Source organism: Microcaecilia unicolor, chromosome 3, assembly GCF_901765095.1.
Source record: "Microcaecilia unicolor chromosome 3, aMicUni1.1, whole genome shotgun sequence".
Taxonomy (NCBI): domain Eukaryota; kingdom Metazoa; phylum Chordata; class Amphibia; order Gymnophiona; family Siphonopidae; genus Microcaecilia; species Microcaecilia unicolor.
Genome location: NC_044033.1, coordinates 293,859,883 through 293,887,582, shown reverse-complemented (window position 1 = coordinate 293,887,582; position 27,700 = coordinate 293,859,883). Strand labels below are relative to the sequence as shown.

The following is a 27,700-nucleotide window of genomic DNA, read 5'->3' as shown; positions in this document are numbered from 1 at the left end:
CACTCTCTCTACTTCCTGATTTCTGTCACCAGCTCAGGAATTGAGACAGAGTAGTGACTCAAAAACAGAATGATGGGGTCTCCAGGGGCCACCACTGGGCCTTGCACCAAAGAACACTGCACTATTGCAATTATAGAATAGCACTTAGGTGAAATTTTGGCATTTATCATCATTCGAATCATTCATATCCATATTTGGCACATAATGTTAGTGTCACATTATAGGATTATCCCCTAAATGGTATTTTAATTGTTATCATGCATAAATGACCTCATAAAACACCAACCATCATAAAAGTGTGTGAATTTGTAACAATTACCTTTTTTTGTCTATCAAGTTACTTGTGTCTGCTCTCTATGGACATTTCAGGTACCCTCACCTTGCAGACAATAGGATGCTTACGAGCTAGGGCTCTGCTTACCCCGCTGTTGGAGAAAACCTTGAAATGTCCACATCTTTACATTTGTGAAATGGAGAAACTCTGGGCTATTCGTTGTCATACCCTTACTAAATAGAAAGCCGTATGGGGACCTTTCTTGACCAACTGATCTTGTTAATTGGATGTGAGTGGGATAGGATTCGGGGTTTAGAAGGGGGGGGGGGGGGGGTTCTGGATTTGGTAAGGGGGGGTCTCCTTAAAAATTCTTCTAAAAATGTTAGAAGTTTATGTTTTTGTTGCTACAATTTTCTTAATGAGATGTCCTAACATGTTGGGATCTGTGTTCTGTCCCGTTAATTATGAATTGTAATTGTTTCAATTATTGCATTTCTCAATACTTAATAAAGACTTCAAAATATTTTAAAAAATGTCCACATCTTTCATGCCATACTTCACACGAATAAACCCTGCTCTAGTACTCTGCCTATACTTTTCTGAAAACCTAGGAATGATTTTTCATTGTAACTGATAACAAGTCAGCTCTTCCTATTGCACGACCCATTAATAACCTCTTTCCCCTCTTTTGCAGCCTTGCATGGGGTGTTTTATTTGATATGGCTGCAGGATCCACTGCCAACACTACACAAAACTCAAATAAAAGTGTGTGGTAGGAGCCAGTAGCTAATTAAAAAGGTAATTTATTACAGTACAAATCAAATTGTTTAGATTGGAAAGGTTCCCTGTTTTATATTCATTATTAAAAAAAAGGCTGGGCTTTATGGTATCTGAGTTTTGCAGGCCAAACCTCCAACTTTATGATCATACAGATACCCACGTTAGCCTGCCCATGTGCCCACTCCCCTCTACTGGGCAGCCCTGAAGAATAACAGCAACTGACCTGATGCCAGTGGCACACACTAGGAGCAGGTTAGGTGATGCCTGATAAGCACCAATGCAGGGAAAAATGGTGAGCTGAGGCGTGCCAACAGAATCAGGCATGCAGCTTCTACAGCTGGGTAGACCTGCTCTGGGAACAGGGACATTCTGTCACTGCCCCCTGTTGTGTCATACCAGGCAGGATCCAGACTGAGGAATAACAAATCTCCTTCCCCACTTGCTATAGGTCTTCTGCATTCCACTCTTTGGCTTGTACTCCCCTTGGGCAGCTAGAAATTAGATGTGTGTGTGTGGGGGGGGGGGGGGGGGGGGGGGGGGGGGGGGGGAGAAGAGGTCCTAATGAGGTTTTAAAGGAGAAAAATGTGTAGTAAAGGGGTGAGGGGAGATAAACAAATGGGTATTTGGCACACAGCTTATATAAATCCACTGCCGTAAACTCTCAACACATTGCACTAAAATCAAGATGACAGAGAGAGACACATGAGTGCACATCTAGCACCAGCTTTCTGGACAACACAGATCTCTCCTTTCTCCTACCCTTTGGGAGAAAGTGGTGACAGGCAGGTTCAGGAGGAGGGGGTGGCCAGATTTTTTTTTTTTAATTAGGTAGGGAGACTGGGTTACAACTTAGAGTGTGTCCAATACTGGGCAAGGTCAAGAAGAATACACACAAACCCAGAAGAAGGGGCAATGACAGACCCTCTCTCCCTCCTCTTTATAACCAGAGTTCACACAAAGCCTCCACTAGGGCAAGAGAGAGATCCCATACCCCTTTTCCAGCTACAGAACAGACTCTCCTCCCAGTCTCAGATCTTCAGCTTCCCATACCTTTTCTCCATGTGGCTTCCCCAGAAGCCTGTCCACTTCCCACAATTTTTCTGCATGTGGCTCTCCATAAGCCTGTCCTCTTTCCACATCTGCCAACAAAAGGTGCAGGCCAGCCGCGCCCCCCCCCCCCCCCCTCACACACACACACAGGTAAGGGCTGGATTCTCTGTGTGTCTGGACTCAATTGCAAGCTCCACAGAGAAGAACTGTTTCTTATGTGCATCTATCTAGCTCTGCAACCGTTTATAATTACGGGTGATGGCCACCCCCCTTTCTGCCTCTTTTTTCAGCACAAATAGGGGGGAGGTAGGCAATGACCTCCGAAACCAGGGTCCATAGAGACTGGTAGAAATGTCTGCAGCAGCATGAAGAGTGGGCAGGGGTAATGGGGGACAGGGACTCTCCTGCACCCTGCCTCTCTCCCTGCAACATGGACAGAATCATTCCAATACAAAACAAAAGAAATCAAATGAAAAACAGAAATGGATTCTTACAAACGAAACAAAACAAATGAACAAGATTAAGTGTAACTTTTCTCCAACACCCGGCACCTCGAGAGGCATTGCACAGTCAGAACATCCAGCCTGCGTTCCCCAAGCACCTCTGAATCCCCCCATAGATCCCTAGAGGGGTGATGAGTCCACTGGGTCAAGGGCTGTTCTTTTGGTTTAAAATTTGTTTCCCCTTACAGAGGTCTGGAGAGTGTCTGAAAACTTTGGCAAAGTGATGGGAAGGGGCAGAGAGGGATCACTGCAACTCAACAGGTGACCCCCTCCTCACACCCCACCCTAAAAACAAAGGTTAAGGCAAGCGATATACCTCCAATTCAAAGAAGGCAACAAAGAGAAGGGTGGCAAACCCGTCCAGAGTCTTTTTTTGCAGGTTTCTCCCTCCATCTCGCTGACGGTCAGAGTCCCTGGCACATCTCTATAATGTCTTTTTCGTGGCTGATGCCAGAAAAAAAAAAAGGGGGGGAGAGATATGTCGGAGAGCCCGCTGGGGACCCTTTACTCCTGGGCCCCGACTCTCGCTAAGGGTCCTCTGGGGGGCATGTTTCTTCCGGCTTCTCCTCGGCACTGGGCTTCTCTGGGGGTGCAGAGGATTGCGAGTCTTCCTCGAAGGCTTCAGGGTTCTCCAGCATCTCCCGGATGAGGGGGGGCATGGGACCCGGGATCTCCATTTTCAGCGTGATTGCACGTTCGGCCCCTGGAGTAAAGAGAATGAAAGCATAGGAGGTTGCAAAGTGTGTGCAAAACAGGGTTAAAAATGACAGGTGACAGGGTTAGTCACAGCAGTGCAAGTTTCCTCAAAGCAGTGCCTTGTAATATGGAGTACGGCAAGGGGCTCCTACCTTTGGTGCTGATGCCACGCAGGTCTGTGATTTTCATCAGCATGCGTGGGAACATGTGGGGTTTGTTCGGTCGTCGACGCCGAGCATAGATTTTCAGGGCCTCTAGCAGCGGCTCCTGCAGCTTGTCCACCTTCTCCGGCTCCTCCAAGTCCATGCGATCTGGCAAAGACCAAAGGAAACGAGTTACTTGTGACAAAGGCTTCTACTTTTACACAATTCCACTGCCAATAGGGGTCAACCTAACCACCCCCCCCCCCCCCCCCCAGTTTCAGCCAAAACCAAATCTGTGGCCCAGATTTGCTGCTCAGTTTTGGTTGAAACCAAAACCGGTCCCACCCTCAGACCATAGCAGCCCCCACCCCCCAAAGCAAAAGTAGCACCACTGCCTCCCTTCCTCTCCCCCAAACAAAGGTAGCCTTCCCCCCTCCCCAGGCCTACCTTAGACAGTCCCTGTTCTAGTGACTAGTCAGGAGCAGTTCCCAGTTGCTCCTGCCATCTCCGCTGTCAAAATGGCTGCCGAGACCTTCAGCTAACTGAAGGTTGCTGGAGCCTTTTTGATACTGGAGCTAACATGGGCAGGAGCTCCTGTCTATGCTGGCTCCAATTTAAAAACAGCTGCCACGATCTCAAGCAGCAGCCTCACTAGACTGCCGCTGAGGTTCATGGCAGCCATTCTGACTGTGGAGATAGCAGGGACAGGAGCAACTGAGGATCACTCCTGCCCTGACTAGCTGCTAGAACAACAGGGAGTCTCTCTAAGTTAGGCCGGATTGGGGGGGGGGGGGGGGCGGGGGCTATAGGCTGACACTAAGTTTTAGTTTCAGCCCAAAATGTACAGGAATTTTTTGGCTAAAACCAAAAACAAAATTCAGTCGACCTCTGACGTTTAAAATTTTCCATTCTGCTGCAGACTTGTGGGACGCCCCCGCTAGATACAGATTTCCCCCAGCAACATACAGCGACACAAGTGCTGACTCTTTTAACAAGAGTTTGCATTACCACTGCAACCCTCACAGCAAACACCACTGCACCCAGGGTCAGACGTACAACCCATGAAATCCTATTTGCCCTCATTGATATGATCCCCCTGCATCTCCCCTGGTAAGATCCTGCCTCCATTCCCTTCAGATGACAGGAGAGCAGCAATTTTGTTGGCATATGTCTCCTCTTCTCCTGACTTCCATGAGGCTACTGAGGCTCTGCCGGAAGCCAGCAGAGGACAAAGCAGACACAGGTTAAGAAAGTGCCACTCAGGTCTTTATCTGCAGTCATTTATACACTGCAGGACAAGCAGAGGTTCTCAACAAGTGTGTCGGGACACACTGGTGTGCTCCCAAAAGATGGGAGGTATGTCACAAAAAATTTGGTGTAGACAGCAAGCCTGGGTTTCCTTTACAACCACTGCTGCCTGCAAGCAGGGAAGACCAGCAATCTTGAGAGTTGGGTTCTTGAAATCCCTTTAATTGGTCCCTATTTCTGCTTCCCCACGACCCCTAATAACTGCCGCCTCCAGCCCCAACTGAAATGTTGCAGATCTGCTGTCCATAGATTCTGTTTGCTATATAGTTTCAGTAGTACATTTGCAGGTTTTTGTGTTGCTTCACAGTATCTGGCAGTGGAGGGATTTTGTGTTGCTGTTACTGAGGTGACACCAGAATTTGAATATATATTTGTTTTGTTGTATGACAAGTAAGAAAGCAGGGATTATTATTATGACATCTGTACCCCACATTATCCCAAACAAGCTCAGGTTCAATGTGGCTTACATTCAAGAAAAACATGAAAAATATAATACAGTCAGATAATTAATTATAACATCTAATATAATAATTTGTACCGTCAACGTTCCATGGCTGGCTGGCTGGGTTTGTAACATCCTGATGTCAGCAAGCCTCCAGCATCCCATTCCCTCTCACTGTCCCACCCTCGCATAAAGACGAAATTACGTCAGAGGGCGGAACAGTGAGAGGTAAGGGAACGCTGGAGGCAAGCTGATGTTACGAACGCAAGCAAGACAAGTGAAGGCAATGGAACGCTGGATATGGAGGGTAAGACAGAATCGAGGGACATCGAGGGGAGGGCAGGGCAGAGGAGAATTGACATGGATGGGATGGAAGGAGAGGAGAGAATCGCGGGACACGGATGGGAGGGCAGAGGAGAATCGCTGGACATGGAGGGGACGCCAGAATTGCGGGACACTGAGGGGAAGGCAGTGCAGAGGAGACTCGCTGGAAATGGAGGGAAGGACAGAATCGTGGGACACGGAGGGGACGGCAGGGCATAGGAGAATCGCTGCACATGGAGGGGAGGTCAGAATCGCGGGATACGGAGGGGAGGGGAGGGAATCGCTGAACATGGAGGGGAGGGAAGGAGAGAGAGGAGAAATCGCTTCGACGAGAGCCTTAAAAACAATCACCATTACAAGACAGCCTTGCTAACACCCGTTTCATTTTTTTTGAGAAGTGGGCCTTTTTTACTAGTTTTAATATATTAGGAATAATTGTGTATTTGTCATGAGGCTAGGCTACAATATTGGTTATGTTGAAACATGCAAGAAAGACGGCAACATTAGTTTATTGTCTTTTGGAAAGATATGTACTTAATAGAAAAGCCTTTCGTAATTTACGGAAACTCAGATAATCTTAATTGCTTGGGTAGAGAATTCCAAAGTTTGGTACTCTTACATGGATTGATGTATTGCATATAGCTTTTTGATAGGACAGGCAAATTCATACTAAACGTATGATTAAACAATTAAATATTTAGGCGTGATTTCTTCAGCTGTGAATTTTAGTGTTTGGAGTGTCACATACATGAACATCGTCTGTCAGGTGTGTCACAACAGGTTGAGAACCACTGTGTTACAGGTAGGTGGGGGAAGAGGAGGACTTTGCTGCTCATTTTAAAAATAGCAGTGGGGGTGAATTTTTTTTCTAATAAGGATGGGAGGGGGGGGGGGGGGGACTCTGATGTTCCAGGTTTTTTTGTTGTTTGTTTGGGAGTAGGAAGACATTTGGCCCAACTTTTTAAATACATTTAAATCAGTAGAGAGGGGTATCAGGGTCTTATGCTTGCTAGTTTGGCCTGCTATTTTTGAGTGGCCTGACAAAGCGTGAATGGAGAAGAGTGGTTACTTAAGCAGACCAGGACTTGCCTCTCCTATTTTGCAGAGCCTCCACTGATTCCTAGCTGGTTCCCATGTCACTTTGATTTTCAAGTTGTTACAGGAACAGGAGCAAGTGCTCATCTCCAAGCTCCAAGTGGACAGTTAAGGTCTCTCTCAGGCCACTTTACTGTATACCCCTTCTTTGGAAATGGCTTATCTCAGCATGACCAGTGAAAAGGGCTTTAAGCTAAGTTACCCCCACCACTGGAAACTACCCTTAGAAACCAGGGCACCAATTCTACAATCTTCCATGAACTTGAAAAACCCTGGGGTTTTTTTTTCCTTTTATCTAATTACGCTGTATCTGTACCAATTACTGGGTCAGGGCATTTATGGGAAAATTAGGTTCTTACCTTGGTAATTTTCTTTCCTTTAGTCATAGCAGATGAAGCCATTACGTATGGGTTATGTCCATCAACCAGCAGGGGAGATAGAGAGCACTCAAACTTTCACAGTGCCCTCTTGGCCAGCTAGCTCCACTGCCTCTTCAGTATCTGAAGCTTCCAAAGCAGTATGGCAAACCGCAATGGGAATCACAAGAGCTTTCCTCACAGCGAACGATGGCCCATCACAAGGGCATGAACTCATAAAGGAGGGAATGCACATCCTCCTGGAGGGAATAAACTCATCCTCCTTATTGTATAAGTGGAGGGGAACACACGCGCCTCCTGGAGGGAATCACACATCCTCCCAACACACTGGAGGGAATGAACTCATCCTCCTATTTATAGAACTGGAGGGGAACACACGCGCCTCCTGGAGAGAATCAACACATCCTCCAAAAAAAACATGCTGGAGGGAATGAACACATCCTCCTAAATTTAAACTGAACATGAATCCTGAAGATTGTTTTTCCAACTTTCTCCCAAGGAAGGAACTTCAGGAAATTAGAACAGAACCTGAAAAACAGATTCACAGCATACAGACAATCATACAGGGAGGGCTCATGGCTTCATCTGCTATGACTAAAGGAAAGAAAATTACCAAGGTAAGAACCTAATTTTCCCTTCCTTGTCATCAAGCAGATGAAGCCATTACGTATGGGATGTAACAAAGCAATCCCTAGATAGGGTGGGAACAAGCCACACCACGCGCTAGCACTTGTGCACCAAAATGCGCATCCCTCCTGGCAGCCACATCCAGCCTGTAATGTCGGGCAAAGGAGAGCTTAGAAGCCCATGTTGCTGCACTGCATATCTCTTGACGAGAGAGTGCTCCAGTTTCAGCCCAAGAGGAAGAAATCGCTCTAGTAGAATGTGCCTTAAAGGCTACAGGCCCTGCCGGCCAGCAGATAAGCTGAAAAGATAGTTTCTTTGAGCCAGCGGGCAATAGTGGCTTTAGATGCTGGAGACCCTCTGCGAGAACCGGATAGCAAAACAAACAGATGATCAGAAGTCCTGAAAGAGTTAGTAACTCGCAGATACTGCAGCAGAGTCCTGCGCACATCCAAAAGGTGCAGCTGCCCAAAAGATTCTGGAAACTCTTCCTCTGAAAAAGAGGGCAAGAAAATAGGCTGGTTTAAGTGAAAGGCTGAAACCACCTTAGGCATAAAGGAAGGCACGGTCCGAACCGTGACTCCGGACTCTGAAAATTGCAGAAATGGGTCTCTACAGGACAGCGCCTGGAGCTCTGACACCCGTCTCGCCGAGGTAATGGCCACCAGAAAAACGGCCTTCAGTGTCAAGTCTTTCTCTGATGCTCGCTGAAGCGGCTCAAAAGGAGATGCCTGCAGGGTTTTCAAAACTAGCCCCAGGTTCCAAGCTGGACAGGGTGCTCGCACTGGAGGTCGGAGCCGAAGCACCCCTCTAAGAAACCGTGCCACATCCGGGTGAGCAGCCAAAGACACGCCTTCCACCTTACCACGAAGGGAGGCCAACGCTGCCACCTGCACCCGCAGGGAATTATAGGCCAAGCCTTTTTGTACACCTTCCTGCAAAAAGTCCAGAATCGGCGAGACAGGAGCCCGCATTGGAACAATGGCTCTGGAAGCACACCAAGACTCAAACAGGCACCAAATCCTGGCATAAGCCACGGAAGTGGACCGCTTGCGGGCTTGCAGGAGAGTGGAAATAACTTTATTGGAATAACCTTTATCCCTCAATTGCACCCTCTCAATAGCCATGCCGTTAGACCAAAGCGGCCGGCGTCCTCCATGGCTACCGGTCCCTGAGTCAAGAGGTTCGGTACCAGAGGTAACGGCAGAGGAGCCTCCAGGAGCATCTGTCGGAGGTCTGCATACCAAGGTCTCCTTGGCCAATCCGGGGCGATGAGGACCACTTCTCCTGGGTGCAGCCGAATCCGCAAGAGCAGGCGCCCTAACAAGGGCCATGGGGGAAACACATAAAGTAGACCCGGAGGCCAGGGTTGAGCCAAGGCATCCAACCCCGCCGAGCGAGGATCTCTCTGTCTGCTGAAGAAGCACAGGACTTTGGTATTGGCACTTGTCGCCATTAGATCCATCACGGGCTTAACCCATATGGCACAGATCTGCAGGAATACTTCGTCTGCCAGATTCCATTCTGCTGGATCGATCTGATGCCTGCTCAGATAATCGGCCTGCACATTGCTCTGACCTGCAATATGAGCTGCCGACAGACACTGAAGATGCAGCTCGGCCCAGTGGCAAATCAGTTCGGCCTGCGTGGCTAGTGCTCTGCACCTTGTTCCGCCTTGTCGATTTATATAGGCCACCGTTGTCGTGTTGTCCGACATCACTCTGACAGCCAATCCTTCCAGGGTCACTTGAAAGGCCAGAAGCGCCTGAAACACCGCTTTCAACTCTAGGCGGTTGATGGACCACTCCGACTCCTCGGGTGTCCATAGACCCTGGGCATGCTTCCCCTTGCAGTGTGCGCCCCAGCCCTTCAGGCTGGCATCTGTTACCACTAGGCACCAAATGGGGAGCGTCAGCGGCATTCCTCGCCGCAGCATGCTGTCCGAGAGCCACCACTCCATGCTGAGACGGGCCGCAGGGAGCCAAGTAAGTCTGCATTGGTAATCCTGAGAAATAGGAGACCATCTCCGGAGTAGGGAATACTGTAGAGGTCTCAGGTGCGCACTCGCCCAGGGTACCACTTCCATCGTGGCTGTCATCGATCCCAGCAGCTGGACAATGTCCCAAGCTCGCGGGTGGGGCATCCTCAGGAGCAGACGGACCTGATTCTGAAGCTTGCACCGCCTTAGCTCGGGTAGGAACACATAGCCCGAGACTGTGTCGAACCTGGCCCCCAAAAACTCTAGAGATTGTGAAGGGGACAGGTGACTTTTGGCCATATTGACGACCCAGCCTAGAGATTGCAGTACTGAGACCACTCTGGCTGTAGCTTGTAAGCTCTCTGTTGCAGAGTCTGCTCTGATGAGCCAGTCTAGGTACGGGTGAACCCTGATACCTTCTCGCCTGAGAAAAGCAGCTACTACCACCATTACCTTCGAAAAGGTTCGGGGAGCTGTGGCGAGGCCAAAAGGCAAGGCCCTGAACTGGAAATGTTTTCCCAACACCGCAAACCTCAGAAACTTCTGGTGCGGGGGCCAAATCGGAATGTGCAAGTAAGCTTCTTTCAGGTCTAGAGACGTGAGAAACTCTCCTGGCTGAACCGCCGCAATGACGGAGCGCAGGGATTCCATGTGGAAATGCCGCACTCTCAAGGACTTGTTCACTTCTTTTAAGTCCAGAATAGGGCGAAAGGACCCACCTTTTCCCGGCACCACAAAGTAGATGGAGTATCGGCCGCAGCCTTGCTCGGTGGGAGGCACCGGGGTCACTGCCCCTAACTGAATCAGACCTTGTAAAGTCTCCTCCACCGCCGCCCGTTTGACGGCAGAACTGCATCGGGACTCCACAAACACGTCTCTTACTGGGGCGTTGAATTCTATTCTGTATCCATCTCTGATCAGGTCCAGAACCCACTGATCTGAGGAAATCTTGGCCCACTCCTCGACAAAGAGGGAAAGCCGTCCTCCGATGACAGGCATCGAGGAGAGGGCCGGCGCACCATCATTGAGAGGGTCGCCCCTGAACTCCTGGTCTTGAGCCACCGGCTGCGGAACGCTTGTCCGAGCGAAAGGAGTTCCTCTGCTGACCACGGGCACGAGAAGTGAACCCAGCAGAACGCCCCGGGCGGTACCTTCTAGCTTCACGGAAGCGAGGTCTGTACAAGGAGTGGACCGCCTGGCCCTTAGAGGAAGGCCTCTGCCTATCTTCGGGCAAGCACTGGGGTTTTGGATCACCCAGGCCTTTCACAATTTTCTCTAACTCCTCACCAAATAGGAGAAGTCCTTGAAAAGGCAACTTCACCAACCTTTGCTTAGAGGCCATGTCCGCTGCCCAGTGTCGTAGCCACAGACGACGGCGAGCCGCCACTGCTACTGCCATTTGTTTAGCCGAAGCTCTGACAAGGTCATAAAGGGCATCAGCCAGAAAGGACAAGGCCACCTCCATCCGCGGAGCCAAATCCAAGAAGGGCTCCGCTCCATCTCCGGGATGAGCCACTGCCTGTTGCAGCCAAGCTAGGCAGGCTCTCACAGCATAACAGCTGCATGCAGAAGCCCGAACAGTGAGACCTGCAATTTCAAAGGACCGTTTCAATGCTGTTTCCAGCCTACGGTCTTGAACATCCTTCAGGGCAACACCTCCTTCAACAGGGAGGGTAGTTCTCTTTGTCACCGCAGTGACTAGGGCATCCACTGTAGGCATTTGAAAACGAGCCATATGTCCCTCACGCAGAGAGTATAACTGCCCCATAGCCCTGGAAACTCTCAAAGGTCCCTCGGGGTCAGCCCACTGAGCCGAAACAAGCTCTAGGATGGAGTCATGCAAAGGGAAGGCCCGAGCAGCTTTCTTGGTACTAGCCATCCTGGGATTACCCGAGGAGGCCATGCCACTGTCAGGATCTTCAATCGAGAGGGCCTGCAGGGTATCTGAAAAAAGTGCTGGCAGCTCATCACGGTGGAAAATCCTCACCGCGGAGGGATCATCCAGATCTTGTGGTAAATCCGCACCTGACTCTGGTTCCTCAGACCAAGAACGTCTGTCAGAGTTCTCCGAATCCTCACACCCCGACCACGGGGGGGAAAAAGGTGCACCACAATCTGAAGGGGAATTAACCCTTCTGCGCTTATCTTTAGGCCAAGCATCCGGGAAAAAAGCCTCACTGGGCAGTCCCAGGCCAGAATCCATCGGGGGGGGGGGGGGGGGGGGGGGGGCAATCAGAGGAGCCTCAGGCGACCCTTGAGGAAGGGCTCTTTTCATCATGTATGCTTTATGCAGCAAAAGCACAAAATCCGGGGAGAAAATCTCACCCTGGGCACCCAAATCCTGTCCGGTGCTAGCCACTCCTGAAATAACCTCATCTCGAGGTTCCCCACCCGGCTCAGGTCTCTCCGTGTCCACGGAGGCCACGCCATGCGGTGTAAGCAAAATGGCGCCCGCTGCCAGCTCAGAGCGGGAAGAAACATCGCTCGCCATGCTCGGGCCGGCTCCTACGCCAATACAGCACGATTTACAGAGCCCTGCTGCTGATTTGCGCTTGCCACAAGTGGAACAGCGCTTTACATTGTCCGCAGCCATCGCCGAAAAACGGCGGTAAAATCCAAAATGGCGGTTTCGCGCCAAAATCGCCCCGATCGCGGGCCCACCCCGGAGGAGTTGGAAAACACTCTTACCCTCAAAGGATCTAGTGTACAACTACGATCCTGCTGAAAATCAGGTCAAAAACCTCTGTTCCAGCGTCTCTGCGTTTAAAAACGCGACGCGACTTTTTTTTTTTTTTTTTTTTTAAGCTGTGAGGAAAGCAGAGGTATTGAAGACTCCGGAGGCTCAGATGAGTGGGAAAGGCAGGGAAAGGGCGAACCTATATGCCTGCATCCACTGTTGGTGGGTAAGGACAGGGAAAACAAGGCAATATGTCCACATCCACAGAGGTATGGGTAAGGCAGGGAAAGGGCTAACCTATGTGCCTTTAAAGTGAAGCTGCTTTAGCCTCCAACACCCCGGTTAACAACTGGCAAGCCAGGAACCACCTCCCGGCAGATTTTTCTGGAGCTCGAACAAGCTGCAGCCATCCTGCTAAGGGAGATAGAGAATACTGAAGAGGCAGTGGAGCTAGCTGGCCAAGAGGGCACTGTGAAAGTTTGAGTGCTCTCTATCTCCCCTGCTGGTTGATGGACATAACCCATACGTAATGGCTTCATCTGCTTGATGACAAGGAATCTATTATTTAAACACATACATTTTTAGTTTTATAATTTGCAGTGATTTTGATTGTGCACAAATCAAAATGACATGGCAGACAAAATTCACAATTAAAAAAAGAAAAAAAAAGAATGAATAATCTGTTCCTGGCTGCAATAGGGCCACAGGAAGCAGAGCACAGGCAGCACAGGCATTATGGGGAGAATTGTGTTAACGGCACTGAACAAAAACTGTGCTCAGAGTTAGGCGTCACTTATAGAAAAGCTCGTAACTCTGAAATTCATGCCCAACTTTTAGGCACGAGCATTTACATCAACTGAAAGCTGGTGTAAATCCTGCTGCACAACTCAGACGCGGATCCCCCGAATTCCACAATATGGCGCACATTTCTAGTGAACCCCCCTGACCTGCCCATCCCCCTCCCATGGCCATGCTCCCTTTTCAGTTGCTTGCTTTTAAAGGATTTATGCAAATAGTAAAGTAGAACCAAGACTAATTGCTGCTACATAAGCATGGCTAACAGCAATACAGACCCTAATGTTACTGTTATATGCATAAAAATGATTCTTGACACTTTGTACTAATTACTTTTTTTGTTAAAGAGTGCCCTCAGCAAAAACCACTTATTTCAGGCAATACATTTCTTTGCCAAGTGGTATAGCACTTCTTTCACCGGGCTTCTCTTAATTTTCTGTATGTGCTATTGCCTATCTCAATAGTGCTCCTATTCCAAATAAATAAATAAATCAAAACGTGAACTTATCTCTGAAATGTTTTTTATGACTTGTCGCTTCACTCTCCAAAAGAGGGGTGCCTTTAAAAGCTGCAGGAGTGCCAAGAAGGAAGGTTGTGCAAAAAAAAAAAACTTGTTTGCCGAGAGAAGATTTCACACCAAGTTTTTGGACGGTTTTAACCCAAGTCCCTGAAGAAAGAGGGCATTTCTAGGGGAAGCCAGTCAATCGGTCGAATATAATGAAGATACATACCTGTAGCAGGTATTCTCCGAGGACAGCTGGCTGATTGTTCTGACATGTGGGCGACGTCCACGGCAGCTCCAGGTCCGGAAAATCTTCCTAGCAACAAAGCTTGCTAGAGCCTTCGAGCGCGCGGGTGCACGCACCGCACATGCGCGGCCATCTTCCCGCCCGTCGCGTGAGAGTCCCGCTTCAGTCAACTTATAAAGCAAAACCAAAGACAAGGAACAACTCGAAAGGGGAGCCGGGCGGGTTTGGGAGAACAATCAGCCTGCTGTCCTCGGAGAATACCTGCTACAGGTATGTATCTTCATTTTCTCCGAGGACAAGCAGGCTGCTTGTTCTCACATATGGGGTATCCCTAGCCCCCAGGCTCACTCAAAACAATAAACAGTGGTCAATTGGACCTCACAACGGTGAGGACATAACAGAGATTGACCTACGAAGAAACATCTAACTGGAACAGAACAAAAATGGACCTAGTGGGGGTGGAGTTGGATTCTAAACCCCGAACAGATTCTGCAGCATTGACTGCCCAAACCGACTGTCGCGTTGGGTATCCTGCTGAAGGCAGTAATGAGATGTGAATGTGTGGACTGATGACCACGTCACAGCCTTGCAAATCTCTTCGATAGTGGCTGACTTCAAGTGGGCCACTGACGCTGCCATGGCTCTAACACTATGAGCCGTGACATGACCCTCAAGAGTCAGCCCAACTTGGGCGTAAGTGAAGGAAATGCAATCTGCTAGCCAATTGGAAATGGTGCGTATCCCGACAGCCACTCCCCTTCTGTTGGGATCGAAAGAAACAAACATTTGGGCGGACTGTGTGAATGGGCTTGTCCGCTCCACATAGAAGGCCAATGCTCTCTTGCAGTCCAATGTGTGCAACTGACGTTCAGCAGGACGGGGAAAAAATGTTGGCAAGACAATTGACTGGTTCAGATGGAACTCAGATACCACGTTTGGCAAGAACATAGGGTGAGTGCGGAGGACTACTCTGTTATGATGAAATTTAGTATAGGGAACATGGGCTACCAAGACTTGGAGCTCACTGACTCTACGAGCTGAAGTAACCGCCACCAAGAAAATGACCTTCCAGGTCAAATACTTCAGATGGCAGGAATTCAGTGGCTCAAAAGGAGGTTTCATCAGCTGGGTGAGAACGACGTTGAGATCCCATGACACCGTAGGAGGTTTGACAGGGGGCTTTGACAAAAGCAAACCTCTCATGAATCTAACAACTAAAGGCTGTCCAGAGATAAGCTTACCCTCCACACGATAATGATAAGCACTAATAGCACTAAGATGAACTCTTACGGAGTTGGTCTAAAGACCAAACTCTGACAAGTGCAGAAGGTATTCAAGCAGGGTCTGTGTAGGACAAGAACGAGGATCTTGGGCCTTGCTATCACACTAGACGGCAAACCTTCTCCATTTAAAAGAGTAACACCTCTTTGTGGAATCTTTCCTGGAAGCAAGCAAGACTCAGGAGACACCCTCAGAAAGATCCAGAGAGCCAGAGACCGGAGGTCGGGATGCAGAAGCGCCCCCTCGTTCTGAGTGATGAGGGTTGGAAAACACTCCAATCTCCATGGTTCTTTGGAGGATAACTCCTGAAGAAGAGGGAACCAAATCTGACACGGCCAGAAAGGAGCAATCAGAATCATGGTTTCGCAATCTTGCTTGAGTTTCAGCAAAGTCTTCCCCACCAGAGGTATGGGAGGATATGCATACAGAAGGCCCTTCCCCCAATGAAGGAGAAAGGCATCTGACGCTAGTCTGTCGTGATCCTGAAGTCTGGAACAGATCTGAGGGACCTTGTGATTGAGCTGAGTGGCAAAAAGATCCACCAAGGGGGTGCCCCACTCCCGGAAGATCTTGCGTACCACGCCCGAGTTGAGCGACCACTCGTGAGATTGCATTATCGTGCTCAACCTGTCAGCCAGACTGTTGTTTACGCCTGCCAGATACGTGGCTTGGAGAAACATGCCTTGACAGCGAGCCCAAACCCACATCTGGACGGCTTCCCGACACAGGGGGGCGAGATCCGGTGCCCCCCCCCTGCTTGTTGATGTAGTACATGGCAACCTGACTGTCTGTCTGAATTTGAATAATTTGATTGGGCAGCCGATCTCTGAAAGCCTTTAGAGCGTTCCAGATTGCTTGCAACTCCAGGAGATTGATCTGAAGACCTGTTTCCTGGAGGGACCAAAGTCCTTGAGTGTGAAGCCCATCTACATGGGCTCCCCACCCCAGGAGAGATGCATCGGTTGTCGGCACTTTTTGTGGCTGAGGAATTTGAAAGGGACGTCCCAAGGTCAAATTGGATTGAATTGTCCACCATAGCAGGGAATTGTGAAAAGCGGACAACTGGATTGCATCCTCTAGATCCCCTGCAGCTTGATACCACTGGGAAGCTAAGGTCCATTGAGATGATCTCATGTGAAGATGGGCCATGGGAGTCACATGAACTGTGGAGGCCATATGGCCCAGGAGCCTCAACATCTGCCGAGCTGTGATCTGCTGAGACGCTCTGGCCAAGGAAACCAGCGACAGAAGATTGTCTGCCCTCGCTTCGGGGAGGTAGGCATGAGCCGTCTGCGAGTCCAGCAGGGCTCCTATGAATTCTAGTCTCTGAACTGGAAGAAGGTGGGACTTTGGGTAATTTATGACAAACCCCAGTAGCTCCAGGAGTTGAATAGTCATCTGCATGGACTGTAGAGCTCCTGCCTCCGAGGTGTTCTTCAACAGCCAATCGTCGAGATAAGGGAACACATGCACTCCCAGTCTGCGTAGCGAAGCTGCAACGACCACCAGGCATTTGGTGAACACCCGGGGCGCAGACGCGAGCCCAAAGGGCAGCACACAATACTGAAAGTGCTGTGTTCCCAGACGGAATCGAAGATACTGCCTGTGAGCTGGCAGTATCGGAATATGTGTATAAGCATCCTTTAAGCAAAGACAGCACAGCCAGTCGTTTTTCTGAACCATGGGAAGAAGGGTGCCCAGGGAAAGCATCCTGAACTTTTCTTGAATTAGATATTTGTTCAGGGCCCTTAGGTCTACGATGGGACACATCCCCCATTTTCTTTTGCACAAGGAAGTACCTGGGATAGAATCCCAGCCCTTCTTGCCCCGGTGGCACGGGCTCGACTGCATTGGCGCTGAGAAAAGCGGAGAGTTCCTCTGCAAGTACCTACCTGTGCTGGAAGCTGAAGGACTGAGCTCCCGGTGGACAATTTGGAGGTTTGGAGATCAAATTGAGTATCCTAGCCGGACTATTTGGAGAACCCACCGATCGGAGGTTATAAGAGGCCATCTGTGGTGAAAAAATGCTAACCTCCCCGCGACCGGTAGATCGTCCGGCCCGGACACTTTTATTGCGGCTATGCTCGCCCGGAGCCAGTCAAAAGCCTGTCCCTTGCTTTTGCTGGGGAGCTGCAGGGGCCTGTCGAGGCGCACGCTGTTGACGTGAACGAGAGCGCTGGGGTTGAGCCTGAGCAGGCTGTTGGGAAGGTGGATTGTACCTATGCTTATTATAAGTACAGGGAGCATTCCTCCTTCCCCTGTAAAAACGTCTACCTGATGAGGTAGATGCTGAAGGCGCCCGGTGGGAGAGTTTGTCGAGTGCAGTTTCCTGCTGGTGGAGCTGCTCTACCACCTGCTCGACTTTCTCGCCGAAAATATTATCCCCCCGGCAAGGAACATATGCAAGCCGCTGCTGGAGTCGATTGTTCAGGTCAGAGGCACGCAGCCATGAGAGTCTGTGCATCACTATACCCTGAGCAGCGGCCCTGGATGCCACATCAAAAGAGTCATAAGCACCCCTGGACAGGAATTTACGACACGCCTTCAGCTGCCTGACCACCTTCTGAAAAGGCTTGGCCTGCCCCGAAGGGAGCTGATCGACCAAGTCCACCAGTTGCTTCACACTATTCCGCAAGTGGATGCTCGTGTAGGGCTGGTACGACTGAATCTTGGACACGTGCATAGAGGAATGATAGGCCTTCCTCCCAAAGGAATCCAGAGTTCGAGATTCCCGCCCCGGGGGCGCCAAGGCATAGTCTATAGAACTCTTGGCTCTCTTGAGAGCGGAATCCACAACCACAGAGTTGTGAGGTAACTGGGGCTTCATCAACTCCGGGTCCCCGTGAATCCGATACTGGGACTCAACCTTCTTAGGGATGGTGGGATTAGATAATGGTTTCAGGCAGTTCCTGAGCAATGTCTGCTTGAGGACATTATGCAGAGGAACAGTGGAGGACTCCTTAGGTGGCGAAGGATAGTCCAGGACCTCGAACATCTCGGCCTTGGGCTCAACCTCAGATACCACAGGGAAGGGAATGGCCGTAGACATTTCCCACAAAAGGAAAAAAAAGAAAGACAGACTCTCCGGGGGAGAAAGCTTTCTCTCTGGCGAAGGAGTAGGGTCAGAGGGAAGACCACAAGACTCCTCAGAAGAGAAATATCTTGGGTCTTCCTCTGCTTCCCACGAGGCCTCTCCCTCAGTGTCGGACATGAGTTCTCTAATTGCAGTCCGAAGCCGGGCTCGTCTCGACGCCGAGGAACCATGTCCTCGATGGCGATGAAGCTCCCTCCATCAATGTCAACAGGGAGTCAACTTGGGTGGCAGCCGAGGCCGACGCCACAAGCGGCACCAACGTCGGAGACCTCACCACAGGCGGGGAGCCAGCCACCGCATCTATCAACGGTACCATGGGCGCAAGCACCCCCGGTACCGGAACAGACGGTTGCAGCAGCCCTTCCAGAATCCCTGGAAGAATGGCTCGGAGGCGCTCGTCAAGAGTGTCTGTCGAGAAAGACTGTGGGATCGGTGCAGGAGTCGAAGCCAGAATCTGCTGAGGACGAGGAGGCGGTACCGGGCTGTCCGGAGACCGGCGCATCGACACCTCTTAAATGGAGGGTGAGCGGTCCTCCCGGCGTCGACACTTCATGGGTGCAGAATCCTTCGACGCCCCGGAGCTCTCGGTACCGTGACAAGAAGGAGACCAATGACGGTGCTTCTTCGCCTTCGCTCGAGGCATGTCACCGGTACCCCTCGGTACCAACGAGGAGGACATGGAATCCACACGCCTCCTCGGGGTCGGGTCCGAAAGAGGTCAGTCCTGATGGGCCTGCACCGCAGGAGCCCTCGAGGCAGGTGCAGACCCACTCGATGGCTCACTGCTGCTAGCGAGTGATGGTCTCTGGACAGCCATTACCTGCGCTCCTGACGTTGATGCAATCTCCGGTGCCAACATCGACACCGCCGCTGACCTCGGTACCGCTGTCAAAGTCGACGCCGAAGTACCGGGCAAAGCTCCAAACAGACAATCCCGCTGAGCTTGTCTCGACACCTGTGTCCGCTTTTTAAGGCTAAGACACAACTTACACACGTCGGGGCGATGCTCGGGCCCCAAGGCACTGAATATACCACGCGTGTAGGTCGGTGCCTGAGATTGCCTGGTTGCACCGAGAGCACTTATTGAAGCCGCTGGCGATCCTCGATGTCATTGACGGAAAAATAGCGGTGGCGAAATCAAAACTTGCGATGGTGCCAAAAGAAGGGCACAAAAAGGGAGAAAACCTGTACGGGCGGCAGGGCCGTGCCAACACGGTAAGCGAGGTAAACATGGCAGGGGGGCGCTTCCCTCTGGGGGGCGCCGCCGCACCATGCTCACCTCGCTCGCCCTCCCCCCAACATCCCTTTTCTTTTTTTTTCCTTTTTAAATGTACCTCCGTAGCGGTTCCGGCAGCGCAGCGTCAGTGAAGGAGGCGGCGCTCCCGACCTTGCTAGCCTTCCCTTCGCTGTGTTCCGCCTTCTTCTGACGTCAAGGAAATGACGTCAGAAGAAGGCGGAACACAGCGAAGGGAAGGCTAGCGACGTCGGGAGCGCCACCTCCTTCACTGACGCTGCCGAACTGCTACGGAGGTACATTTAAAAAGAAAAAAAAAGAAAAGGGATGTTGGGGGGAGAGAAGAGGGCAGGCAGTTGAACAATGGGAGCGGGGGGGGGGGGGGGGCAGGGGAGAAACGACAGCATGGATGCAAAGGGGAGGGAGAAGAGGGCGGGCCAGGCTGGGACATGGGAGAGAGAGGAGCATGGATGCGAGGGGGGGGGGGTCATGGAAGGGAGAGAGGGGAATTGCTGGAAAAGGATGAATGGAGGGGGCAGGGGACAGAGGAGCATGGATGGGCATGGATTGGGAGGGCAGGGCTCAGGGAGAGAGGGAAATTGCTGGAAAAGGATGAATGGAGGGGGCAGGGGACAGAGGAGCATGGATGGACATGGATTGGGAGGGCAGGGCTCAGGGAGAGAGGGGAATTGCTGGAAAGGGATGAATGGAGGGGGCAGGGGACAGAGGAGCATGGATGGGCATGGATTGGGAGGGCAGGGCTCAGGGAGAGAGAGGAATTGCTGGAAAAGGATGAATGGAGGGGGCAGGGGACAGAGGAGCATGGATTGGGAGGGCAGGGCTCAGGGAGAGAGGGGAATTGCTGGAAAAGGATGAATGGAGGGGGCAGGGGACAGAGGAGCATGGATGGGCATGGATTGGGAGGGCAGGGCTCAGGGAGAGAGGGGAATTGCTGGATAGGGATGAATGGAGGGGGCAGGGGACAGAGGAGCATGGATGGGCATGGATTGGGAGGGCAGGGCACAGAGGAGCATGGATGGGCATGGATTGGGAGGGCAGGGCTCAGGGAGAGAGGGGAATTGCTGGAAAAGGATGAATGGATGGGGCAGGGGACAGAGGAGCATGGATTGGGAGGGCAGGGCTCAGGGAGAGAGGGGAATTGCTGGAAAAGGATGAATGGAGGGGGCAGGGGACAGAGGAGCATGGATGGGCATGGATTGGGAGGACAGGGCTCAGGGAGAGAGGGGAATTGCTGGATAGGGATGAATGGAGGGGGCAGGGGACAGAGGAGCATGGATGGGCATGGATTGGGAGGGCAGGGCACAGAGGAGCATGGATGGGCATGGATTGGGAGGGCAGGGCTCAGGGAGAGAGGGGAATTGCTGGAAAAGGATGAATGGATGGGGCAGGGGACAGAGGAGCATGGATGGGCATGGATTGGGAGGGCAGGGCTCAGGGAGAGAGGAGAAAGGAGAAATTGCTGGACATAGAGGGGAGGGAAGAAAGATGAAGGAGATGAAATGAGGGAAAAGGAAGAGAGGAGAAAAACTGCACATGGATGAAGAAAATAGGCAGAAGCTGAGGACCAGAAATGAAGAAGAAAGGAGGAAAGGAAAGAAATAAATGGAAAGGAAGCCCTGGAAACGGAGTTAAGAGGACAGATAGCAGCAGAATCAGATACTGGGCCAGCATGATCAGAAAAAGAAAGTCACCAGACAACAAAGGTAGAAAAAAATCATTTTATTTTCATTTTAGTGTTTGGAATATGTCCACTTTGAGAATTTACATCTGCTATCTTATTTTGCAATGTATAGCAATCTGTTTCTAAGAATATTGCTGACAATTCCTGTCAGTGTGGCAAGTGGTGAGCGATCATTTTCACAGGGGGGGGGGGGCGCCGCCACCGCCGCCAACTGATAGTCTGCGGGGGGGGGGGGGGGGGGCAACTGATAGTCTGCAGGGGGGCGCCAGAGACCCTAGGCACGGCCCTGACAGGCGGCCAAAAAGGCCACACACGCAAACGAAAGGAAACTTATAGGGACAAACTAAGAAATAAAGGAAAGTTGTTTTTTTTTTAAAGGAGGAACAGCTCAAACGTGAGCTGACACGAACAAACACGAACAAAACTCGGCGAAAAACCCGCCGAAGTGAAGGCTCTTCTTCTCTGGGGCAACAGAACAACCAAAAAAGTCGCTCTGACCGCGGAAAAAAGAAGACTGAAGCGGGAGTCTCGTGCAACGGGCGGGAAGATGGCCGCACCTGCGCGTTCAAAGGCTCTAGCAAGCTTTGTTGCTAGGAAGATTTTCCGGACCTGAGGCTGCCGTGGATGTCACCCACATGTGAGAACAAGCAGCCTCCTTGTCCTCGGAGAAAAGAAGATCAATAGGCGGAGAGAAAAAGTGAAGAAGAAGAAGAACTGTAAGGAAAGGGGAAGGGCAGAGGGATGAAGAGAAGTGAAACTAACAGAATAGCTTGAACAAGGGGTGAAGTGAACAGGTAGAGCATAGAAGGAAAAAAGCAAAAAAAAAAAAAAAAGTGATACAGAAAAGAAAAAGCTATTCAAATTCATACACCAAGATTAGAAAACTATTTTGTTTTAACACAATGTTTAAAAGTTAGGATTTTTTTTTTCACAAATCTGATTTATACATAAGAATTCACAGTCCTAATGAAATGTATGCAACTATGTCACAGAAGCTCCTATGTCTGAACAGCCACAGAAAATTGGAATCCTTGCCTGAGACCTCCACCTCTCTGCCCTAGGGCTGCCGAGAGACTGAACCAGGCCCGGACTGCCACCACCACCCCAATCATCATCCGCTGCCACAATTCAACCTTATGATGATCCCCTTGGCCAGACTGCTAACCAAACATGGCCTAAATCCCTTCTTATACGCCGATGACGTCACCATATATATCCCCTTTAAATCCAACTTATCTGAAATCTATGACAAACTCAATATTGCCATGACCACTCTAACCTCTTGGGCTAATGCTTTTAAAATAAAATTAAATAAAGATAAAACGCAGTGCCTGGTTCTCTCTCCCCAATACTCCCCTCACCTCCCGACTACTCTCAACACCCCTGATGTTAAACTCTCCATATCCGACAGCTTAAAGATCCTTGGAGTAACGATAGACGCCAAATCCACCACGAAGAAAATGTTTAATATGATATGGATATTGAAACGAGTGAAGTCATACCTCCCATTCAACACTTTCCGGAACCTGGTACAGTCCACTGTTATTACTCACGCTGACTACTGCAACAGTGTCTTTTTAGGATGCAAAACCCAAATACTGAAGAGACTCCAGACTGCCCAAAACACAGCAGGCAGACTTATTTTTGGCAAATCAAAATTCGAAAGTGCATCACCTCTTCGAGTGAAGCTTCACTGGCTCCCCATCAAAGAAAGAATAAATTTCAAGGTCCACACAATGATCCACAAGATCATACACGGTGAATCCCCCAGCTACATGAGTGATTTGATCGACCTCCCTGCCAGAAACAGATCTATTTCCTCACGAACTTATCTCAATCTACACCATCCCAACTGCAGAGGAATTAAATACAAGACCTACTATGCATCGTTTCTCCTTTCTGGGCAGCCAGCTTTGGAATGCCCTACCAAGATCTATCCGATTAATTAACGACTACTTGCCCTTTAGAAAAATGCTGAAAGCTCATTTCTTTAAGCAAGCCTACTCTAATGTCCCAACCTAATCTTATCAACCTCCACTTCCAATTCTGTTCTGACACTGATACCGACCTCATCATTGGTTTTACTTACCCCACCTCCCCATTCCTCCTCTACTCATTCCAACTTTCTCTTCTCCATCTCTCCTTTACTGTATCCAAAAAGCAGCCGCTCAGCAAGCAATGGGCAGGAGAGAGAGAGAGAGAGAGAGACCCCCTGGCGCCGGGCCCCCCTTGGAGGCCCGGGTAATTCCCCCCCCCCCCCCCCCCCTCTCGGCAGCCCTGCTCTGCCCTCCTCTCCTCACTTTCCAGTCCACTACTGCACTTGATCACTCTCCTCTGAAACCCCTGCCCAACACCACGGGGGTAAACTCTAAAAACTGGGTGCTACAAGTCAGGCACCCAAATTATGTAGGCTGTGAGCCTACTCTCAGAGCACTTACTCTGTGAAAATGGTCTTACAGAAGCACACCCACTTGCACCATGTCAGTAGCAGGCATAAATACCTGTGCCTAAATGCAGCGCTTTAGACCCTAACGTACAACATTCTGCAAGTTCACGTGTGCAAATGGTGGAAACTCCCATGTCCCGCCCAACCTCCTCCCCACTGTGACACCCCTTACATTTACGCACAGGAGGTTCTGCGTGTAAGTTACAGAACACCAGTGTGCGAACGGCTAGTGCTTAATGTATATCACTGTCACAGTCACAGGCGCTGAAGTGCTAGTATTCTATAATGTATGCAAACACTGGCGTCTAACTTTACATGACCTGCTATAAATGAGTTGAAAGTGCAAAGGAACCAGCTCTCACAGGAGAATTTGTCTTTCAGAATCAGTTTCTTGTTCTAACAAAGGGTTGGGCCACAACCCAGTCATGGTTTTCAGAATTTCTCCGTTGTGTGGAAATAGATCTCATGCATATTCATTGGGGAAATCCTTAAAACCCAACAACCCTTGAGGACCGAGGCTGTCCACCCCTCTTTTAACAGATCATGCTGCTCTTAAGCCTCCAACTACAAGATAAAAAAACAGATAAAGTCTTCAAGAGCTAGTTGGAAAGGGCCTTCTTTGTGCTCCTGGGGCCCATATTTTACCCCTGCGTCCTTAATGAACTGTTTCATGACAGAGCCAATTGGGAAATGAAGTGGGGGAGAGAAGATACCTCCACAGATGAGACAGATAGCACTGAGAAGCCCCGTCTCTGTATCATCCATCTCCAAGGGAAGAAGCTGCCCAGCGAAGGCGAAAAGAAGGTCCGTCATGGGCCCAAAACCAGCATTGTGCATCTGTGTTCTGTTCAGGGTCAACCCATCCGAAAAGGTCATGGTGTCCTGATCTGGGGTGTAACGAGTGCAGATTCTCAGCATCTAAAAAACAGACAAGGAATAGAAGCTTACAATTAATCTGTACTTCTAGATTCCAGATTTTATTTGTTTATAATACCTTGTAAGTCATAGTTCCTGAATAATATTTGTCCAAAATAGTGCACAATTATATCTAAAAAAACTTTTTAGGGGGCAAGCCTTTCACATGAACAGCAGATATTGTCAAGGTATGCAACAAGTGCAGCTAGGATTGTAATAGCCTCCTGCTGGAAGTTGTCTACGACTCCTCCAATAGCAAAATGGCTTTATAAGCTGAGGTATGTCTGCGAGATGGAGAGGCTCCTAGCGGAGCGGCGTAACCTGACTCACAAGTGGCACAAGATCTGGGAACCTTTTATCATTCATGCATAGTGTAAATGGAGCCAGCGGTTGGGGCCTTGGAAGTTGGTTGGGGTGTCTTGGGAGGGTGGCGGGGATTTGGTGGGGGGGGGGGGTTGGGGAACCTGGGACTTAAAAAGTTTATAAAATATTGAAGTTATATTCTGTTATCTTTTGCCAATTGGAACAGCAATGTACAATGTATTTTTTGGTGACCTGGAGTGTGTTAAAGCTTATGTTGTCAATTATATTGCATTCTGTATCATCTGCTCTAATTGATAATAAAGACTTCATGCAATTAAAAAAAAACTTTTTAAAATAACAAAAAAAATATTTCAGCTCGTGTACACAATCTATAATATAAACTGAGACGTGGATCAAAGCAGAGGAAAGAGACATTACAGTCAATCAGCCAGTGAGACAATTTTAGGTGGGCAAAAACCTCCCTCTTCACCCCCTAGGCCCCCTCCACCCCAACTCAAATATAAATACCTCAACTGGTAGGAATCCCCAAGCCTTGCCAGCTGAAAACCTCATCCTCCAGCAGCTACAACTTGGCAGTTGACAGCCATGACCCTGGACCGCCGCCAACAGCACCTTACACGTAACATAACAACATAGTAGATGATGGCAGATAAAGACCTATACAGCCCATGTCTGCCCAACAAGATAAACTAAGGTATGATGCGACACTACATATGCATACTTGACCTTGATTTGTCCTTACTATTTTCAGGGCACAGACTGTACAAGTATGCCCAGCACTGGCCTTGTTCTCCAGCTACTGAAGCTGAATCTGTCCAGCCACAATAAGGGCACAGACTGTAGAAGTCTGCCCAGCACTGACTTTGCTTCCCAACTACTGGTGTTGCCATCTAATCACCGCTATGTTTGTTTGGTTCCATGCCTTCTATACAGGATTCATTTGTGTTTATCCCACACATTTTTGAATCCATTACCGTTTTCATCTCCACCACCTCCCAAGGTGGTGGAGATGAAGCTCAGTTTTTGCACATGCTGCTGAAGAAGGAGGAGGTCTTCAGCTGGCAGAGCTTAGGGATCCCTGCCAGTCACAGCAAAGGTGTGCCATGTAGTGGAATGGCCTAGTGGTTAGTACAATGGGCTGAGAGCCAGGGGAACAGGGTTTGATTCCCACTGTTGCTCCTTGTGACCCTGGGCAAGCCACTTAACCCTCCATTGCCTCAGGTACAAAAAGAACTTAGATTGTGAGCCCAGCAGGGACAGAATAAGTGCTTGTATTTAATATATAAACCACTTTGACTGTACCACAGAAAGGCAGTATATCAAATCATTTCCCCTTCCCCATTGCTGAGTTGGCCTGAGCCCCTGCCTACCCAGGCTGATTCATGGCTATGCCACTGCGATCAGCTAACCTTTCATGAATCCAGAAATAGCATAGACTTTTATTAACAGTTAGTAAGTTTTTCTCAAGGTGGATCTCTGTTGGTAGACTATTTCAAAGATAATGGGGCACAACTAAAGAGAAGACCCTGGAATGGAAACATACTCGACACAAGGCCCTCATGTCACCACCTGACTGGACTATAATTCCCTGCCAAACTTGAACTATAGCTTACTTTTGCGTGAAAAGGCAACAATTTATTTGTCCTCCCCATGCCTTCCCTCCAACCCACTTTCCCACAAATGCTGCACTTAACAGTTTCCATCTTCATCGGTATCCCACCCTTGGAGTGGGAAGGAAACCTCAATGTCACCACTAACAGAGCCAGAATGTGGAGGGACTGCCTGCCTCTTACGTGTGTCTTGTACAGCACTACGTATGCCTAATGCTTTAGAAATGCTCAGCAGTAAGAAGGCAATCAATGAAAGAGATAATATTTGTAGCTGCGAGGAGTCATTTGGTGAAGATCAGTTACGGCCGTTTGAAGACCTCTGCCTTGGTGCAGGGTGTGATGTCAAGAGAGGTGCAACCTACCTGATTAGAAAAGAGCGAACTGCTATTGAATTTGGGCCATGGACATGCACATAAGTACTGCCATACTGGGAAAAGAGCAAGGGTCCATCAAGCCCAGCATCCTGTCTCCAACAGCGGCCAATCCAGGTTTCAAGAACCCGGCACCCCCCACCCCCCCAAAAAAAAATTAATAATGTTCAATGGACTTTTCCCTCAGGAATCTGTCCAAACCCCCTTTAAATTCATTACACAACTGCCCCCTTTGGAGTCCCCCTTCAGAGCCAATTGAGAAGCTAAGCAAGGAGTTGAATCAAAAGGTCATCAAGGGATCTTTTGGGCACCCGTGGGACAAGGTGCTGCTTGTTTGAAGAAAGAGTGTGAGGAAAATGAAGAGAAGCGCAGACGTCCACCCCAAAAAGCCCTATGGATTCCTTTGTTGTGGTAGGGGTTTTAGCCCATCAACTCCTGGGAATATAACAGTCCCTCTGTGTTACAGGAGTCCCACCCTCAGCGCCCCTGCCCCCAACCATTCTGGAACAGGCAGTGCTGAATTCAGATGAGCCCCAGTGTGCAGCTGCTCTTGTTCCAGGAGCCATCATTGAAGGTCAAGTTTTATCTGTTGGACTGTCTCCCCCGGTAACTCCCCAGCCAGTAAATGGTAGATTTGAGAACAATTTTCTGTTGTCATTGAGGAATGAGCCCTCCAGTGTTAAAAGTCAGTAATTTTCTCAGGGTGTTCTGGATTTTAAGGTCCTTTACCAGTGACGACTCCTGGAGAAGTCACTAATTTGGAGATCTGGAGTACTGTTGCTAAAATGGAGGCAGCTCTGTGAGGTTGTTTACCCCATCTTTGTAAGTTTTCTGGGGAAACTTTCAAGAAATATTATGGAGCTGGGCAGGGAGCTGAGTTAACATGGGAGGAATGTTGATGAACAGGT

The 27,700-nt window shown here is 49.6% G+C and overlaps 1 protein-coding gene across 3 annotated transcripts in view; it reads right to left on the bottom strand.

Moving 5' to 3' along the window:
- Positions 1–1,604: 1,604 nt before the first annotated feature.
- The window catches only part of RARG (retinoic acid receptor gamma), a 364,615-nt gene continuing 338,519 nt past the window's right edge, over positions 1,605–27,700 (bottom strand). For all 3 annotated transcript variants that reach the window (XM_030198177.1, XM_030198178.1, XM_030198179.1), the window contains 3 exons: positions 24,286–24,490; positions 3,456–3,614; positions 1,605–3,310 (listed from right to left, as the gene is read on the bottom strand). In XM_030198177.1, the coding sequence (XP_030054037.1) occupies positions 3,135–3,310; positions 3,456–3,614; positions 24,286–24,490 (540 nt within the window). In that variant the 3' untranslated portion in view covers positions 1,605–3,134. The remainder of the gene's footprint in view (positions 3,311–3,455; positions 3,615–24,285; positions 24,491–27,700) is intronic.